We start from the raw sequence: 13,955 nt of genomic DNA on the forward strand, positions 1-13,955 counted from the left end.
GCATCCATGTCCGCGGCTTTGGCGGGGATTTCGTTCCATGCTCGGTTGCAGCAGGGGACGGACCCCACCAGGTCGTTTACTTTATCCAAGGCGCTCAGGGGTTGGGCAAGTTTAAGTCCATCCCAGTCAGATACGCGCAGACCTATTGACACGCAGTTGTTGCACGAGCTCATGGCGATTCTGCCGGCGGTGACTGATTCCGCGTTTGAGGCGTCCCTTTTCCTTCGCATTTTTTGGGGCCTTTCGGGTTGGCGAGCTGGTGGCCGCTAATAAACGGTCCACTGATACAGGCATGCTTTTCAGGGACCTGGTGCTCAAGGACGGTGTCGTTATGTGTAGGTTACCCCGTTCCAAGACCGACCAGCTGGGTCGAGGACGCTGGGTGACTTTGAAGGCTCAGGAGGATGACGACTTGTGCCCTGTACTGCTCGCGCAAATGTATTTGCCCTTACGGCCTAATTGTGGTGCTCAAGTACTGCTGCACGGAGATGCATTGCCTCTTACTCGGTTTTAGTTTGACGTTGTGTTGAAGCGCTGTTTGGCCGCCCTAGGGCTTAATAGCGCTGAATATGGGACGCATTCCTGCGGCGCTCGGCCTTCCACCGTCAGCCATTCAGGAAATGGGTCGATGGAAGTCTGCCGCGTTTAAGTCTTATATTAGATTGGATAAGGTTTAATGTTGTGCTACTTGCACTAACCCAAAAACGTTGTTTACCTGCCAATTTTGGAATGGTTAGCTTTCCACAATTGGAGGTGTGAAGGGATTTTTAAAATTTTTCCTTCGAGGGGGCCTAATTACAATTGGCTGACACTTCAGGTCCACAGGAGGTTTTTTAAGTTTTCCCCTTCACTTGGGTTTTTTATTACTAACTGTTCGGTTCGGTCTAACTTTTCTACTTCCCCGTTTTATGGGCACTGCCTGACAGCTAGGTTACTTTTTTCTTTTACAGTGTCCACTGATTCCACCGAACAGATTTGGGTAGTTGGCCATTCTTACGTGTTTTGGGCCGAGCGTCATCCCCTTGCTGATAGGTCGTCTGAGTTGTTAGATGGTCGCAGAGTGCGATGGTTAGGTGTGAGAGGTCTCAGGTGTTCTGCACTTTTGGATCTGTTGTTTCAGCAGGAGCAGCGTTGGGGGCGTCCCCAATGGTTGCTGCTGCACCTGGGTGGGTCACCTTAAGAGTATAGATCTTATCCTTCGGATTCAGGCGGATTTGGGGGAACTTAGCTTGCTTTGGCCTGGTGTACGCTTGGTTTGGTCTGACATTATTCCTCGGTTTGTCTGGAGGGGATCCCGGAACGTCACAGCGCTTGACAGGACTAGGAAGAAGATTAACTTTGCTGTGTCGAAGTTTGTGTTGGCTGCTGGCGGTTTGGCAGTTAGACATCCGCTATTGGTGCTCCAGAGTCCCTTTTATTTTAGGAAGGATGGTGTACATCTCTCTCATCTTGGGATTGGAGTTTTTCTGAGGGCTCTGTTTTCTTGTCTGGATTAGTTTGCTATCTTTGTAGTTAGGGATGGGAGTTGTTTTGACGGGACTTTTGTTCTTGTTTGGTTAGTTGGTTCTGGTTGGATTTCATTCGTATTGGGTTGGCGGGCTGCGTTTCTCTGAAACTGGGTGTGGCGGGAAGGCGCTACTGGCCAGCGGTCACTTGTAGCATAAGTGGTGTTGTGGGGTACTTACCCCTTTTGAAGGATGGCGAGTGTGTCCTGCCCTTGTGGGGGGGGGGGGGGGGGGGCGAGGGGCGCTTCCTCGGGGAGCGTCCTCACTCTGCTATAGGAAGGGGTGGTGAGACCTTCACAACACAGGTTATGCTGATATATATAGATGGGGCGTTTCAGTCGCACCCATGACAGTTGGGGCGTTTAGTCGCCGCCATTTTGTAAGATCGTGACTAGAGCTGGTTAGTGGTAGCGTCTTCCTGGCCACCCACTACGAGTGAGGTCATTCCAATTAATAAATTCAATGACCATTTAATCCAACGCAGTTGTGTCCGTGTCTTTATTTTAGTTGATAAGCTAGCTTAAAGTTTATAGTTAATGTCAAGCACAATAAATTAATAGACGGCTTAGAATAATTGAATGGCTTTTACAGATTAGTAACCATGATCTACCTTTCCAGGTGCAATGGGACAAGAGAAAGATATGTACAATTTCAAATATTTACCCAAGCTGTGTGACAGTTTTCCACCAAAACCATTATTAATGTTGCACAAATTCAGTCACATGCAACTCTAAATCAGTCCCCTTATGTTTTAACAAATCGGTAATTGAAAGTCGGGATAAACCTGGATATAAATCCCTTAACATGAATATTTATTTGCATTTTAATAACATTGATGCTAACGTACCAGTATAGAGGCAGCTTTTATTCAGTTTTTCATATGTTAACGCATACTGGGGGTCATTCCGAGTTGTTCGCTCGTTGCCGATTTTCGCAACGGAGCGATTAAGGCAAAAATGGTACGCAGTGCGCATGCGGTAAGTATTTTAGCACAAAACTTAGTTGATTTACTCACGTCTGAACAAATAATTTTCATCGTTGAAGTGATCGGAGTGTGATTGACAGGAAGTGGGTGTTTCTGGGCGGAAACTGGCCGTTTTCTGGGAGTGTGCGGAAAAACGCAGGCGTGTCAGGGAAAAACGCGGGAGTGTCTGGAGAAACGGGGGAGTGGCTGGCCGAACGCAGGGCGTGTTTGTGACGTCAAACCAGGAACGAAACGGCCTGAGCTGATCGCAATCTGTGAGTAGGTCTGGAGCTACTCAGAAACTGCTAAGAATTTTCTATTCGCAATTCTGCTAATCTTTTGTTCGCTATTCTGCTAAAATAAGATACACTCCCAGAGGGCGACGGCCTAGCGTGTGCAATGCTGCTAAAATCGGCTAGCGAGCGAACAACTCGGAATGACCCCCACTGTACATTATATTTTCAATTGACAATGAAACAGTTTATAGTCCAAATAGTGACTTAGGTCATGTGATCATTAGACAATGCATCTTTTTCCGCGTCTTTTTATCTGAAAATGCAATGTGACTAGGATGCATTAGGAGACTGTGCTAGGAGACTAATATGCGACAGCCTCTCTAGATAAAGCTCTTGGAGGAGAACGAAACGTGTTGGCAATAGAGCGTTCATAATACTGCAAGTATTCTGCCTGACTATCCTGTCATAATTCTAACTGAGTGAACGGATGAAACCTGCACATTGCACCATAATTCATTTAATAGACCGCACCTAAAGGAAAGAATACCGATTGACCTTCCCAACACTGGAGGGTAAGCTGAACATCAGGTGTTCTGTCAGCTCTGTCTTAGTAGGTGTAGCAGGTCACTAAAAGATCGCCGCGCGGGTCTGCCCTGTGGCCGGAGCTACACTGTCTCCCTCATTGGATATTTGCACAGTAACAGTGTTTGGCAGCCTTGGGAGACTGATGAAAAAATCCATTGCCATGTGGGCAAAAAGTGTGAGGGGGACCTACTGCATGCATACCGCTCTGGGTGCAGTGTGTGCAGGTCCCCTGTTGACCCAGGAACCCATGTGCACCACACTCCCTGCACCCACTTATAGTTATGTCAGTGCACTTACGATATGTTTAAGAATGGAATACAGTACTTACCACCAAATCTGAACTCGACTGAAATATTTCAATGTAGTGACTGTAGTGCTGGTCATCCATCTGGGCAAGAATAGCCGTCATACAGGCCACAAAATGGATCTAAATTATTTTTAAAAATAATAAATGAGTTTTAGTATATTACTAGTATGTGTCTTTAATTAGTAGACTACATTATAGATTAATAATAAGACTTAGATGAGGATAGTTTATACATGGTGTTAGGAGTAAAGCCACAACACGCCTATTACTACACAGGTTCAGTATCCCATATCCAAATATTCCGAAATACGGATTTTTTGGAGTGAGATGGTGAAACCTTTGTTTTCTGATGGCTCAATGTACACAAACTTTGTTTAATACACAAAGTTATTAAAAATATATTACATGACCTTCAGGCTGTGTGTATAAGGTGTATATGAAACATAAATGAATTGTATGAATGTACACACACTTTGTGTAATGCACAAAGTTATTAAAAATATTGGCTAAAATTGCCTTCAGGCTGTGTGTATAAGGTGTATATGTAACATAAATGCATTCTGTGCTTAGACTTGGGTCCCATCGCCATGATATCTCATTATAGTATGCAATTATTCCAAAATACGGAAAAATCCGATATCCAAAATACCTCTGGTCCCAAACATTTTGGATAAGGGATACTCATCCTGTACAACTCTGCAGGTTTACTGAAGATGGTCAAAAAGCCACCACAGTATTTTCTGAATCAAGAAACTAACCTAATGTTTGCTGTGTGTTCAAGATAGTGACAGAACAAAGTTCCGTATAATTACCATTCACACATTATATGTATTTCACGGTGGTCCGACACATTATACAAAGCAGTGACACAAGAATTTATACTACTTTACCATGTACACCCCACTACCAAGCAAAAATAGAACTACATTTTCTGGCACAAAGTAAAAAAAAAAGTTAAGAAATGACACAAAACATACTGGGGGTTATTTTTTACAGATATTTTAGTTAAAGATTTTCCTAGTGCAGATAGGAAATTCAATGAAATGCTATATGTTTTATATGGATTACTGGGATCTAGCACAATGCGGTGTCCTGGATCTTTAAGTTGTCCAGAACATAGGGGGAACTGCATCAAGCCTTGAAAAGAGTGCAGAAGTGGACAAGTGGTAAAGTTGTCATAGCACAGTCAATATCCTGGTGCTCAGCATGTCAACAGTCAGAATCCCGGTAGCGGAAACCCCGGCTAGCAGTACAGCATTAGGGTTAGCATCAGGGCCGGCTCTAGGCATGTTCGAATAGAGCGGCCGCGCAGGGCGCCACCCTTAATGGGCGCCGCGCGCTGACGCCGCCATATTCAAGGCTGGAGCCGGCCCTGTGCATTGTTGGCCCGGCCGCCGTGACCTCTTGTGTGCGCTATGCGCGCTGCCGGTGTCTAACATCAGATGCCGGTGCCGCGCAGCGTGCATCGCGCACACAAGCGCCTTGGAGGCCGCCCGCCCGTCCGCCCTCACCCGCACTCGCAGGCCATCCGCCCGCCATCGGACAGCAGTACTCCTCCCCCTCTCAGCGCCGCAGGTATTTGGGGGGGAGGAACATTTATGGATGGGTGGCACTGTGGGGGCATTTATCTGGCACTGTGGGGGCATTTATCTGGCACTGTGGGGGCATATCTGGCACTGTGGGGGCATATCTGGCACTGTGGGGGCATTTCTGTATCTGGCACTGTAGGGGCATATCTGGCACTGTAGGGGCATTTATGTATCTGGAACTGTGGGGACATATCTGGCACTGTGGGGGCATTTATGTATCTGGCACTGTGGGGGCATTTATCTGGCACTGTGGGGGCATTTATCTGTAACTGTGGGGACGTATCTGGCACTGTGGGGGCATTTATGTATCTGGCACTGTGGGGGCATTTCTGTATCTGGCACTGCTGGGGTGCATGTCATGTGTAGCTGGCATGGCTGGGGAGCATATCATGTAGTGTTCCCGCTGGGCGTCTGTGGCTAGGCAATGTGTCTAACGTGCTCTGCCTGGCGCAAAGTGTCTAACGTGCTCTGCCTGGCGCAAAGTGTCTAATGTGCTCTGCCTGGCGCAAAGTGTCTAACGTGCTCTGCCTGGCGCAAAGTGTCTAACGTGCTCTGCCTGGCGCAAAGTGTCTAACGTGCTCTGCCTGGCGCAAAGTGTCTAACGTGCTCTGCCTGGCGCAAAGTGTCTAGGAGGTTGTACCTGGTGCAGTGTGTATTAACTGCACTACTGTGTGGTGTAATGCAAATTGCCACTATTATGTGGCCACGCACCTTTCCCACGAAGCAACGCCCCTAAATTTTAGCTGCGCGCGAGCGCACTGTCCATGCTTTACCATGTAGGTAGATGAGCACCAAGCATTACAGTATGTACATCATTTTGCCCTCCTAACTTAAAAATGTGCCTTCAGCACCCTGCCCTAAAAAGTGAACACTATCATGTGTAGCTGGCACTGCTGGGGGGTATATTGTGTGTAGCTGGCACTGCTGGGGGGTATATTGTGTGTAGCTGGCACTGCTGGGGGGCATGTCATGTCTATCTGGCACTGCTGGGGGGTATATTGTGTGTAGCTGGCACTGCTGGAGGGCATGTCATGTCTATCTGGCACTGCTGCGGGGCATGTCATGTGTAGCTGGCACTGCTGGGGGTATATTATGTCTATCTGACACTGCACTGGAGACATTGTGTGTAAGGAACACTACTGTGGCTGTTATGTGTAAGGCTGCTAATTGTGTGCGTAGAGGGGGTGTGAAAATGTATTTATTTATAGTCTAATAATATAAAGTTATGAGGCCACACCCACTTTTACAGAGGCCACGCCCACTTTTCCTGTAGCATGGGGGGGGGGGCACGCTTTTACATGTTCTCGCTCAGGGTACTAGTAGGCCTGGAGCCGGCCCTGGTTAGCATGTGAGAGGGGATGGGGTAGGGTTAGGCTGCTGGAGGGGATGGTTAGAGTTAGGCTACTGGAGAAATGTGTTAGGGTTACAATATTTACCAAAATCCATCGGGATTCCGCTGCTGGGATTTTGACAATGCTGAGCGCTGGGATATCGTACCCAACCTCAACTAATCAGCTTCTACATATCATTTTATATAATTTACTTGATAGATGCTAGCTAGAAGCTGATTGGTCACTATGGACAAATTCTTCACTTGTCCACTAGAATGTAAACTCTCACAAGCAGGGTCCTCTCTCCTTGTGCTTTTTCTTCTATTACTTAGACTATCATCTGCTCCATACTCACTAGCGCACCTAACCCTTAGTTGCCATCCTGATGCTTATTTCAGTGTTATGACTGCTGAGGCAGAAATGTTTATATACCATGTACTTGTCCTACATTGTCTTGCACTATAAGTCGCTATTTTCTTGTTTTACTCATTTGTTTATGTACTTTGTTAGGCGCTATGGAACCCTTGTGGCGCCATATATATATAAAGGATAATAATAATAATAATAATAATAACAACAATAATATTTCCAGTCCACTTCTCTAATCTTTAGGAGGCTTGATACATCTCCCACTTAGTCTTGACATCAAAGTAGAAGATTGATACCCTTATGATTTACATGTTCAAATAAACTGTTTTCATTTTCTGGTTTCTAAGCATGTTACTGTATATATTACTGTATATTATTCTAATATTAATTATCCTAATACTAATTATATTCAGTGACTGTTACAATACACCTTTTTCTGTATTCTTGAAATGGAAACTAAAAGTTATATCTCCTTTTCTACTATGTAACTAAGTGGGTACATTTACTAAGCAGTGATAAGAGTGGAGAAGTGAGCCAGTGGAGAAGTTGCCCATGGCAACCAATCAGCACTGAAGTAACATCTATAATTTGCATACTATAAAATGATACAGAGCTGCTGATTGGTTGATGGGGACTGGCTCACTTCTCTGCTCTTATCACTGCTCAGTAAATGTTCCCCTATATACCTAAATACTTTTATACACCATTCTGTACTTAATCCGGAACATAGATTGGGATTATTCTATAATCACCAGATTAAAGGAGGCAGTTTAAAATATTAATACTTACAGACACAAATTGTTCCCATAGATTTAATTTTGGCAGCTAGTAAAGATGAACTAAGCACCACAGGGTATTGTGATTAATGAAAGAAGTAAGACGGAAAAATCTCAAGCACATATCAGCATTTCTGTCCTCTAAAGAATTTTATTGTCAAAGCAATAACATGAATCATTCCACCAAAGACAAAAATGTTAGTGAAGTTTGAAGGGAAAAAAAGAATTATGGGATTACATTAAGGATTATAGATAAATTGAACATATAAAACTAGAAGTCTATATACACTGGAACAAAACTGTTTTCTTAAAAATATGTCCATACAGACGTTTAGATAACAACAAGATAAGCACAGGTACATAATGAGTAGTATGAAAAATACTTACCCAAAACAAATGTTACTACAATATAAAGATGATTACTTTTTTAGCACCATTTGGAAGGCAAGAACCACCTCTCCCCTGCTGAGTACACAAGCATCAGCCCTTTATCTTATTTTAATAACCCTGCACAACAAAACAAAATCTTATTTTGATCCTGTTTTTGCACATGTCAGGAAACTGGGAGCACATGTCCAGACTTTGCGATGAAGCTTTCTGGTCCTCCAACTTCCTGCTATGGGTTAGCGTAATAGCCGTCACCTTGTCCCACAAAGTCATGGAAAATTTGCTTCACAAGTGCAAATCAAGGCACGCGACCAACAAAGAGGACATTGCACAGCACATCAGTAATTCTGCCAGCTCCTAAGTATTTTAGTCAACACGTGGATCCATTCATAGATGTTATATCATATTATACACGAGTCAGTTGTTCCCATATATGCCTTGGGTCCTATGACTTACAGTATTTCGCACAGTGTAACCTTCATAGTGCGCCCAGCATGGCTGTCTCACCTGGTACGCTCGTGGATGGGATGAAAATTACTTAGACCAATTTTGTGCCATCTCTTCTAGATGCGACCTATTCCACCCAAGGTATTCCTACGTAGCACTCCCACCATGGCTGTTTCACACTGGCATATGTATAATGGGTGCAGTGTGTGTGGTGCACATGGGCCACTGGGGTCCTGGGGCGGCCAAACCGCACACCCTGCATCCATTTTTTTTTACAATACTTACCCTCTGGAGCCCTGCGTCGCTGCAGAAATCACTAGGTAATAGAGCGGCGGACATTTTCCCGGTGTTTCACGCATGCGCATTAGGAAAATCACTGGGAAAATGGTCACTGCAACCTTATCCCAGAGACTAGACTCTGGGACAGCGCTAGGGTCCGCTAGTGACCATAGTGCCCAGAGTCAAGAGCGCTGCCGGCTAGAGAGGAGGGGGCCCATAAGGAGATTGCACATGGGTATCTTGAAATATCACGAAAAAAAAACTAACGTTTTTCACTTCCAATGTTTTTCTCCTGTAATTGAATTCCCCCATTAGACTCAAATTCCATCCAGCTCTACATGAGCCCTTAAATGTAAAAAAAAAAAACAGCTGCACAGAGCAGCACCTCAGGTTATGTTTAATGAATTTTGATACTTGCAGCCCAACTGCCATCTGCAAAATGCAATGATTAACATGATGCGTTTTGCTGCAAATGACTGCATTATGGCCCTCTGATTCTTAGTACCACAATCCATGCAGTTACCCATGGAACTTCTCCTTTTAAAATCTCCTGAAGGACAGTCCCGCAATGTCAGCAACTATGGTTTACTAACTGGAAATAATACAAACCCCCCACTCACAAAACAATCCTCATACATCCATTCAGTCTCCCATAATCACAAGCAGTGTATGATTCCTATAACTAGCTCCAGAAACAGGAAGGAATCAGTGAAATCATGATAAAATAATAAATAAGCTTCCGTAGATTTGCAAGATTTTGGAAGCTGCTATAAAATATGTATCAACTTGTAACTTAATTTTTTCTTTTTCGTACAATGCCATAGCTTTAGCTATTCAGTCACAGGGGGTAATTCAGAGTTTGTTGCAACTGTAAATGTGTTAGCAGTTGTGCAAAACCATGTGCACTGCAGGTGTGGCAGATATAACATTTGCAGAGAGAGTTAGATTTGGGTGGGTTATTTTGTTTCTGTGCAGGGTAAATACTGGCTGATTTATTTTTACACTGCAATTTAGATTTTAGTTTGAGCACACCACACCCAAATCTAACTCTCTCTGCACATGTTATATCTGCACGGGTGGTCTTCAGTATGCCGAATGTCGGGATCCCGGCGCACATTATACCGGCGCCGGAATCCCGACACCCGGCATACCGACAGCTATTCTCCCTCGTGGGGGTCCACGACCCCCCTGGAAGGAGAATAAAATAGTGTGGTGCGCGTAGAGCGCCACCGTGCCCGCAGCGTGGCGAGCGTAGTGAGCCCGCAAGGGGCTCCTTAGCGCTCGCCACGCTGTCGGTATGCCGGCGGTCGGGCTCCCGGCGCCGGTATGCTGGTCGCCAGGAACCCGAGCGCCGGCATACCATACTACACCTATCTGCACCCCCTGCAGTACACATGGTTTTGCCCAACTGCTAACAAATTTGCTGCTCCTATCAACTCTGAATTAGGCCCAAAATCCCTGCCTAGGGTACACAAAAAAGTGAATCAAATTCATTTCTCTAATTCATTTTTCAGAGCTTATTAAAGATGAACTAAACAACTTCTTTGCAATGAACTTTTATCAAGATGCTAGTTAATATAGCAAGCTTCATCCATTTTTCAACCATTATTCCAATTAGTAATAAAATATAACACAGGAATATCATCTTAAAGTTTGCTTCTTCTGTAGATAATTTTTTGTTGTTGTTGAATATCATGGTGCATATGACATAACTTTAATAACCATACAGCCTAAACTGTGTACCGTACATAGCTGACAATTAATATGGCAGGATCCTTTTACTTACCTACATACAGTACCCCAACCCCAGATTTGTGGCTTGGCCTCAAACCCCTAACCAACGGCATCAGAACTGCAAGGGAGCCAAGATGTTCTATATATTCCTGCAGTCATTTTTGTTGTTTTACAAAAAAGTGTTAGCCAAAAAATAGATGAGGGAGAGGAGTACGAGTGCAGGTTACCAAAAGTACTGTCACCTAAAAGTGATATCTTAAATAAAAGACTTGCAGGATATAAGCTGTCATGGTAATTCACTGCACTATTAGAATAAGGGACACTAGAGTCTTGAAAACTTGCAATGATATACTCTGGTATAAATAGACATTTAAGGGAAATTAAATTTTCTGCGGCATAGTACCGCAAGTAGGGGGGGATTTAGGGGTCAGGCCGCCCCTAGGCACATTATTGTCAGCCCTCCAAGCCCAATAACGTTACTGCTCCCTTAATTTTGGGAGCCAATCCAGATGCCTCAAGACCACCAAAGCAGACTCGACCTCACCCCACTAACAGCTCCTGGACCGCAATTTGCTGCAAATTGTCCCATTCCTGTCAGTTGCAAAATAAAATATAAAAAAAAATGTCAACATTTAAAAAATAAAAAAAAATCATAATGACAAAAAAAAAATCACCTGGCCTCATCAGCCTGGTGTGCCACCCTTAGGCACGTGCCTCATGTACCTAGTGGGAAAGCCACCACTTACCGCAGGTGAAAACGGGAGGTAGTTTAGGGTTTTAACCACCGGGGCTATTCAACGGGCATTACCACAGGTTATCGGACCTTAGTCAGCTTCAGTTGCAGTTTTGTGTTTTTAGTAAAACTGCAACTGGCTGCGAACTCATGCTGGGGGCCGACCAGCACAGGGAAAGACTGTCCATCATGCAAATACACTGCAGCAATGTAATTGTGATCGCATCACTGATTTGTGGAAGCCCCCCTGCTTCCACAGGCTGTGAAGGCAGGCGCGGGTGAGTCATTTTTCAGGTCGTGGTGGACGCATGCGACGTCACGTGGCTGCCCCGAACCCGCCCGTTTCTGATGACACGCCTGCCCAGTGTCGAGACGACACCCCTGCAACATTGCGTCGCCGCCCCATACCATACCGCAAATGCCACTGCCCGTCAGTCAGGCAGAGGCGCTCGAATAGTGAGATGTGATCACATCTCCCTGACCCTACAGTGGGAAATGGGGATATGCAATCACATCGCAGCAGCGTCTGCTGCTGACTACGGACCAGAGTCTGTGAAAAGTTCATGGATTCATACATTAACAGGGTCACGGGAACCGTTAACCCTTTACGCAGGTGAAAAAATAAGAATTTACTTACCGATAATTCTATTTCTCGTAGTCCGTAGTGGATGCTGGGGACTCCGTCAGCACCATGGGGAATAGCGGCTCCGCAGGAGACAGGGCACAAAAATAAAGCTGTAGGATTAGGTGGTGTGTACTGGCTCCTCCCCCTATGACCCTCCTCCAAGCCTCAGTTAAGATACTGTGCCCGGACGAGCGTACACAATAAGGAAGGATATTGAATCCCGGGTAAGACTCATACCAGCCACACCAATCACACCGTATAACTTGTGATCTGAACCCAGTTAACAGTATGACAAACGTAGGAGCCTCTGAACAGACGGCTCACAACAATAACAACCCGAATTTGTTTGTAACAATAACTATGTACAAGTATTGCAGACAATCCGCACTTGGGATGGGCGCCCAGCATCCACTACGGACTACGAGAAATAGAATTATCGGTAAGTAAATTCTTATTTTCTCTAACGTCCTAAGTGGATGCTGGGGACTCCGTCAGGACCATGGGGATTATACCAAAGCTCCCAAACGGGCGGGAGAGTGCGGATGACTCTGCAGCACCGAATGAGAGAACTCAAGGTCCTCCTCAGCCAGGGTATCAAATTTGTAGAATTTTGCAAATGTGTTTGCCCCTGACCAAGTAGCAGCTCGGCAGAGTTGTAATGCCGAGACCCCCCGGGCAGCCGCCCAGGATGAGCCCACTTTCCTTGTGGAATGGGCCTTGACAGATTTAGGTTGTGGCAAGCCTGCCACAGAATGTGCAAGTTGAATTGTGCTACAAATCCAACGAGCCATCGTCTGCTTAGAAGCAGGAGCACCCATCTTGTTGGGTGCATACAATATAAACAGTGAGTCAGACTTTCTGACTCCCGCCGTTCTTGAAATATATATTTTCAATGCCCGGACCACGTCCAACAACTTGGAATCCTCCAAATCGTTAGTAGCCGCAGGCACCACAATAGGCTGGTTCAGGTGAAACGCTGACACCACCTTAGGCAGAAAATGAGGACGTGTCCGCAGTTCTGCCCTGTCCGTATGGAAAATCAGATATGGGCTCTTATATGATAAAGCCGCCAATTCTGATACTCTCCTGGCTGAAGCCAGGGCCAGTAGCATGGTTACTTTCCATGTAAGATACTTCAACTCCACCGATTTGAGCGGCTCAAACCAATGGGATTTGAGAAAATCCAAGACTACATTAAGATCCCACGGTGCCACTGGGGGCACAACCGGGGGCTGTATATGTAGTACTCCTTTTACAAAAGTCTGGACTTCAGGAACTGAAGCCAATTCTTTCTGGAAGAAAATCGACAGGGCCGAAATTTGAACCTTAATGGACCCCAATTTGAGGCCCATAGACAATCCTGTTTGCAGGAAATGTAGGAATCGACCCAGTTGAAATTCCTCCGTGGGGGCCTTCCTGGCCTCACACCACGCAACATATTTTCTCCAAATGCGGTGATAATGTTGTGCAGTCACCTCCTTCCTGGCTTTTACCAGTGTAGGAATGACCTCTTCCGGAATGCCTTTTTCCCTTAGAATTCGGCGTTCAACCGCCATGCCGTCAAACGCAGCCGCGGTAAGTCTTGGAATAGACACGGTCCCTGCTGAAGCAGGTCCGGTCTTAGAGGTAGAGGCCACGGATCCTCCGTGAGCATCTCTTGAAGTTCCGGGTACCAAGTTCTTCTTGGCCAATCCGGAGCCACTAGTATCGTTCTTACTCCCTTTTGCCGTATAATTCTCAGTATCTTTGGTATGAGAGGCAGAGGAGGGAACACATACACTGACTGGAACACCCACGGTGTTACCAGAGCGTCCACTGCTATTGCCTGAGGGTCTCTTGACCTGGCGCAATACCTGTCCAGTTTTTTGTTGAGGCGGGACGCCATCATATCCACCATTGGTTTTTCCCAACGGTTCACAATCATGTGGAAGACTTCTGGATGAAGTCCCCACTCTCCCGGGTGTAGATCGTGTCTGCTGAGGAAGTCTGCTTCCCAGTTGTCCACTCCCGGAATGAATACTGCTGACAGTGCTATCACATGATCTTCCGCCCAGCGAAGAATCCTTGCAGCTTCTGCCATTGCTGTCC

At 45.6% G+C, this 13,955-nt stretch overlaps 2 protein-coding genes across 8 annotated transcripts in view; one reads left to right on the top strand and one right to left on the bottom strand.

Moving 5' to 3' along the window:
* DOCK2 (dedicator of cytokinesis 2) overlaps positions 1 to 13,955 on the bottom strand; it is a 1,781,615-nt gene that overhangs the window by 499,194 nt on the left and 1,268,466 nt on the right. For all 4 annotated transcript variants that reach the window (XM_063928256.1, XM_063928254.1, XM_063928255.1 and 1 more), the window contains exon 28: positions 3,619 to 3,717. In XM_063928256.1, coding sequence (XP_063784326.1) covers positions 3,619 to 3,717 — 99 coding nt within the window. The remainder of the gene's footprint in view (positions 1 to 3,618; positions 3,718 to 13,955) is intronic.
* The window catches only part of LOC134933211 (ERV-BabFcenv provirus ancestral Env polyprotein-like), a 447,012-nt gene that overhangs the window by 415,037 nt on the left and 18,020 nt on the right, over positions 1 to 13,955 (top strand). The gene's annotated exons all lie outside the window — the stretch shown is intronic.

This window comes from Pseudophryne corroboree, chromosome 6, assembly GCF_028390025.1.
Source record: "Pseudophryne corroboree isolate aPseCor3 chromosome 6, aPseCor3.hap2, whole genome shotgun sequence".
Lineage (NCBI taxonomy): Eukaryota > Metazoa > Chordata > Amphibia > Anura > Myobatrachidae > Pseudophryne > Pseudophryne corroboree.